Source organism: Euwallacea fornicatus, chromosome 11 (assembly GCF_040115645.1).
Source record: "Euwallacea fornicatus isolate EFF26 chromosome 11, ASM4011564v1, whole genome shotgun sequence".
Taxonomy (NCBI): Eukaryota; Metazoa; Arthropoda; class Insecta; order Coleoptera; family Curculionidae; genus Euwallacea; species Euwallacea fornicatus.
The window spans coordinates 1,902,267-1,908,661 of NC_089551.1; the positions used below are offsets into that span (position 1 = coordinate 1,902,267).

At 37.1% G+C, this 6,395-nt stretch overlaps 1 protein-coding gene and 1 long non-coding RNA gene across 2 annotated transcripts; both read left to right on the top strand.

Moving 5' to 3' along the window:
• The first annotated feature begins 908 nt into the window (after positions 1-908).
• On the top strand, positions 909-1,335 carry LOC136341804 (uncharacterized). The gene is made up of 3 exons (XR_010732543.1): positions 909-1,028; positions 1,093-1,132; positions 1,189-1,335. It is a non-coding gene; the product is annotated as an uncharacterized lncRNA (long non-coding RNA).
• A 216-nt stretch (positions 1,336-1,551) lies between these two features.
• Positions 1,552-3,625, top strand: LOC136342034 (uncharacterized). The gene is made up of 6 exons (XM_066287467.1): positions 1,552-1,658; positions 1,710-1,790; positions 1,843-1,987; positions 2,613-2,795; positions 2,845-3,059; positions 3,108-3,625. The coding sequence occupies exons 1-6, from the start codon at positions 1,552-1,554 to the stop codon at positions 3,241-3,243; spliced, it is 867 nt and encodes a 288-aa protein (XP_066143564.1). The 3' UTR covers positions 3,244-3,625.
• The last annotated feature ends 2,770 nt before the right edge of the window (positions 3,626-6,395 follow it).

A 6,395-nucleotide genomic window follows, 5' to 3' on the forward strand; every position in this document is an offset into this window, starting at 1 on the left:
GGTCTTATCGGCATTGTGGACAATAATGGTAAGCTTGGTTTATACACATCTTTGCTGCAGTTTTAGGAATTTCTATGTGTTGCAGTTTCTGCTAGCAGGACTTGTTCAAGGACAACAAATCCCATGTAAGTTTCTTCATTAGAATCAAACAGATATTTGATTTAGATCTATTTAGCGAAAACTTTTCATTTAGGGCAAGTGGTTAATGCTACCATTCAGGCTGCAGCTCAAGCTGCTCAAGCTATTGCTACGTCTTTTATAAACGGGTTGACTGGTAAAAAGTCAATAATATATCTTCATATTAAAACTATAAGATTTTTAATGTAGGTGGGCAGCCTCCTCCAATTGCCTCAGGATGACCCTCTTGATGGATTTAAATTATAAGATATTTATTTTCATTGTAAGTGGGGTTTCGTCGGTATTAAAACGCGTGAATATAAAGCTTATTTGTTTTATTGTTGTCCCTTTACTGCGTTGAAATTGATACGGCTATAGGAAATTGCACATTAACAAACTTAGTCATTAAAAGCTTGTGATGAAGATTTGATATTGGGAGGTCTAAGATGGAATGATTATCGTTGAGGTTCAATATAAATATACCCAAAAAGGCACTTTAAAACATAAAAAATTGTAACTAAAGGGAAATTGTGCTATAAATTCTTTACAATATGGTGAATATAAATGACTGAGAAAGCGCGATTCCACGTTGAAATCAATATTGGTCAACTGTAATAATGCTGAAATTTCGCGAAAAGAATTTTCAATTGATGTACTGATACGAATTAACACCATAACACTATAATTTAATAATAAATTTGTCCTTGTGCTTCAAATTATATATGTAATTTATGGTATTAATCATGTTTTTAATAATTTTTTATAAAGAGGAAATGACTGCGAGGTTCTATTTAAACAAATTTTATTGCATAACATTATTAACATATAAATATTCAAAAATTCGACAACAATCATCATTACAAATCCGCATTCCATTAATAATGGCATTTAGAACTGTATGGCTCGTGTTGGTAAGTGTTTGGTCTTAAATTTTTCATATTGTTTAAGTATATAATGTTTGTTTCTCCATTGCAGGTTTTGCTGGCAGCAGTAGTCCAGACGCAGCAAATATCATGTAAAGTATATATAGATGATGGTGAAGGTATTAGAGTACTTACAAAGGCTTTTTAGGCCCCTTTTTTAATGCCACAGTCCAAGCCGCATCCCAGGCAGCTAATGCCATTGCATCAGCCTTTGCGAATGGTTTAAATGGTGGACAACCGTCGAATCCTTCAGGATAAATAAAGTGTGAACATTAAATTTAATTTGAACATGGAACATACCCGTTGTTTTATTTTTCTACCTTTGTCTAACGAAATATCGACTAAACAACATTGCAGGGGGCTCATTTCGTCATATTTTTTCACTCTATCGGCGGCAGTCTTGATCGTCGAAAGACTACCATAAGTCTATTAAAGCCATACCCAAATTTCCAGGTATAGCAACTGGGGAAGCGAATCGTGAAGCCTTCGATATATAATGCTGTAAGAACTGATGGCTTTTTCTGAGGGCGATATTGAGAGGATGCTGAACAAGACGCGGTTTAGTAACCTGGAGAAGGTACCATCGAAATCAATAAACAGGGGATTGGAGACCAATGTGTAAGCTTTGAATCATGGTAATTCCTCTTATTCCTTCCTGAATAAACTTAGGAATCTCGCTGAGAACGAAGAACTGGGTGTGGTCAAAGAAGGAATAACTCCGTCCAAATATGAAGATGAGCAGCATATTTTGTAAGTTTTTGCTGTAAAGAAAATATACATTTTAATGCAATTTTTTTTATAGTGTGGAAAAGCAGATTCCTAAATCCAAAATGTATACTGATTTCTTTAAGAGAAAAACAACTAGAGCTGCGACTTGGAGAGCTTTGCCGCCTTTATCTATGGAGGAGATGAATTTGAATCAAAAGGCGGATGCTATAACTGAAAAGGTAAGCTGTGGTGCTGAATGTACTAATAGTGGTAGTGTTGTAAATTGGAAAATATTAATAAAAGAAAAAGCTGTTTTAAGCATTCTCGATAATATGGTGAATGAATATTTTCTAGAAAACCATTTGATAATATTTTTTAAGTAGATGCGAATAACTGTTTAAAATATTCAAAACTTTCGTGGTATTCATTATAAAATTCATCTTTATGCACATATTAATGAAATATGTGAAAAACAATACCTTAAAGTACGAATTTATTATGTGAAGAATTTTAGAGAATTCTTGATACTATGGCGAATAAAACTTTTCGTAGAAATTCATATGAAATTGCGACGTGTTTGAAAGGATTTTTTGGGTTACCTTTGAAGCAATAAAGAAATGATAAGAGTGCAAACTTGGAATATGAATATTTGCTCGACTTTACCCTCTCAAAAGCCAATTACTTTACAACCGATAAAGATAGCTAAAGGAAAGTATATTAAAGAATTAGTCCTTAATGCTGGTAGGACCATATGATTCAAAATTTGTAGGGTAACATAATTAGGTTTGCTATTAAAACTCCCTTTAAAAAGTAGTGAAAACGTGCCAGTTTTAATTTTTGTGTTAGTCGAAAACATTATTTTAGATAGCCACAGACTTCATAAATTGGCTAAGAAACCTCGGAGGGGAAGAAGAGGTCTCCCTAAGCGTATCGACACTGATCAAAATGTTCGAAATCCAAACAAATTCTGCCAGTTCCCTGAAAGCCAACTTTAAAGAATTGCCATCGGTACCTAGAAGGGTTGATGAGGCTCAAAATGAGCCCGAGGTCTGTGATTTCTCATCTATATTCGATAGTATCCCAATGAGCTTTTCAGAAGGCAAAGCGTTCACTTCAACATAAAGAAATTATGAGGGGTGCTAGGGCCAATAAAAAAGCAACCACCTGCACTGCTTCCCGGACTCGTCTGAGCCGTGATGTTTCAGTGAGGCCCTCTGCTGAGACCGACCATAGGAAATGGATCATCAGTGATCCGACGCGTGAGAAATTGGCCAGTATGGCTGAAGTGTGGCAGGGAATCACCCATTTAAAGTAAAATTTTGATTTAGGAAATTTCGAAGCTTTAAGAGTTTCTTACAGATCTACCATAGCTTTCTGCAAGTTCCTGATCGAAAAACCCGAGATCAAGCCACCGAAATATTTGAGTGATCTCGGACTTCTGAACTGGAAGACTTTGCGTGAGAAGGAGGATGGATCTCCAGGTGATGTGTCTTAATGAATCGATTTAAACAAAGTCTTCTGCATCGGAAGTTCTTGGAGCAAAAAAATAAAACAGGGGAGCAGACAACACGATCCACCTTTCCCTCGGGAGTTTATTTAAATCCGTCTGTAACTGACGTCATCATCCTGGTCCAAGAAAGCCTTATTGATATGTTATGCCAGTTGGAAACAATCCCGATTTCAGTTGCATCGATTTGTTTTCGTAATCCCGCTTTTGAAGAACAACCAGGAAGTGCGAGCAATTGCAGTTATGATTTTGTTGTTTATTAAGAGTTCGCTGAAGTATATCTAGGCCTAAACAGCCCGAATGCAAATAGCATTCTCTTGACTTATCAAAACAAACATAATTATGTAGGCCAGATTGTGGAGTCGTAAATACACGAATTGGACTGTTCTGTTTTGTCAATAAAAGTACATCTAATGGATTGCTGATCGCTTTTAAAGCTGCTACTCAGAAATTTCGATTTTCGTACGTATCTGCGTCAATTGGCACAGGAGCCCCGGGCCCACTTATCGGCCGATGCAGGTAGAGCATACGCACCACTAAGTAAACTAATAATAAGTTTAAACAAACCAAATCTCGGTAAAGAAAGGCTGATGCTTCCTCAAATTCTTTTTGTTTGTGTCTATTACTGTGCTTGTTTGCGTTCGATTGTCTAAATAGAAGCCACTTTGGGACAACCATTTTTAATACTGTTCGGCATTGCCCTGGCTGTTTACATATTCATGATTCATTACAATAACATCTATACTCTTTCAGTTTTGAGTACTGGTTTTCGAAAGGCCAATTGTTTTTCGGGGATCTAGGTCAACGGACATTTGTTCCCAAACGAACTGCATTCGCTTTGAATTTAGTTTGTTTCATAATCGAGGCTCAAATCGCTCGGAAACCGATAAAGATCGCTGGAGGAGAACGCACATTGAAATTGTTCGTTTAATTGGAAGGATCGTAATATTCAATAATGTACTGGGCGAGTCACACTCAACCTCGCCATTGGTATCTCGAAAACTAGAGGAGATGCCGGGAGGCCCAAACGGGACAAAATCGCGTAATCCAGCGCTGGACCAAATGTCGTTTTCAAAATTTTTTATCATCCGAGTGCTACGAATGTAGCAAAGCTAAAAAGCTAAAAATTTGGTTAAACATTTCTTTTTAAGGTTGAACTGAAGCTCAAAATCGCAAACGCATTTTCGCTGCCGTTTTCTCTCAGCTGCACGATGAAGTTTTCAGATTTTCCACGCGCCATGCCGTCCTTCGGTTACCACCATCGACTTTCTCTTTCGCCCGCATTTTTCCACAGAAAATTAGTCGGATGGCGAATGTGAAAACGGCATCGTGCGGCTGAGAAAAAGCGGCACCGAAAATGTGGTTGTGGTTTTGAGCTTCCATTCAACGCTAAAAAAAATTTAACTAAATTTTCAATTTTTAGCTCTTTTCGACTATTTTCGTAGCACTCGGAAAATCAAAAATTTTGAAAACGTCATTTGGTCCGGCGCCGAATTGCGCAAATTTGCTTTCATTCTTACTCTGGTTTCCGAGATCTCAATTGCGAGGCTCGAATTTCAAATGCTCTATATAGGGTGTTCTATGGGAAAAATCGAGTTTGCACGGTTTAAAGCGGATCATTCTAGAAACTTTTAATGGCGCTAAAATTGTCTCTGATATTACTCGAAAACCGAAAGACATTCTGCAAGGTGTCCGGGTTGTTAGTAGCGAGGATTTTAACTACGTTTTCTGCGCATAAAAATAATATTAATTCGCTGTTAAACCGTATTTGAGAAATGTTTTGTTAAGGAAATACTGGGCGTTGAAGTTTTATACTTGTTTCAACCCGTCTGTTATAGCTCTCAAGGTTTTCGAAATATTTAGCTCAAATTTTGAGCATTAGTTCATAGCACAGTTCGATGTATGTCCCTCACATCATTCTGTGGTAGTGAGGAATTGGCTGAACGCAAACTCTTCGCAGAGATGGGTGGTTCATAAAGTACCAATTGCTTGGCCTCCTCGAACGCACGATCTGACATCTCTGGATTTTTCTACTTGGGAGTTTATGAAGGAAAATGTGCACTTTACTCCTGTAAACGCGCAAAATAAACTCATAAGGCTAATAACAAATTCTGCTCTTAGAATAACTGCTCAGAATTTGAGAGATCTTCTCTATGGCGACGTTCTAATTTATGAATAGAGCGTAATGGCGGTCGTTTCGAACAATTTCTGTAATAATAATTATTTGATATTGATTTACACTATTTTCTTATTGAATAAATTATCGCTGTTCAATTTATTCTATACTTGAAGTTGCTGTTGTCCTCTGGTCAATTATTATTTTTAATTTATTTTTTGTTACGTTTAGATCGTTAACAAATAAATCTCACTCTTCACTCGAGTTTACACCGTAGCAGTGTGTCAGATAATGCAATGTTAAAGTTTAGATGCAAAAAACCGAGCACCCTGTATAATGGAGGTCTCCAAACTTTCTGGAGATGCGTGTGAATGTACAGGGTGATTCGAAAGTACGGGCCGCTGCTTCAGGGACGTATTCTACTCATTAACATAAGATAAAATTTTAATTACTTTTTTTTCTAAATCGTTTCTTAAGTACGTTATGACGGTTCAAAAATGGGGCCGATAAAATGGTCTTTCGACCCTGATTGGTGAACGGGAAGCCGGAAATTGCTGAATTTTGATAGGTAGCCGTAAAATTGATGCGGAATACTTTTACAAAAAGAAAGGTTTGAAATAATCAGTGGCGTGGCTTTTGGACGGGGGGGGAGTGATATCTGAAATTTTATATTACAAAAAAAATTCTATCAGAAAATGAACATGTTCGCCACACCCATCCCCTCCCCCAAACCGTTTTACCACTTTCCGCGGTTCCACCATCGTACTTCAGTGTGGTACGATAAATCGCCATGCTCAGATTACATGTATTCAAAAAACTGTCTATGATAAAGTCCAGCTTTTCTCATAGAATTTATTGAAGAGACGACGATGGACATAACGTGCATTAAAATAAGCATTTTTTCACAAAAAGCCTGTTGATGGAAAGTTTTCGATACGCTTTTATATGGCATTAATATTCAAATACTGAATAATTGTGAATATTTTCACAATCAATTTGGCCGCGGGCCGCATGGGAAGTATCG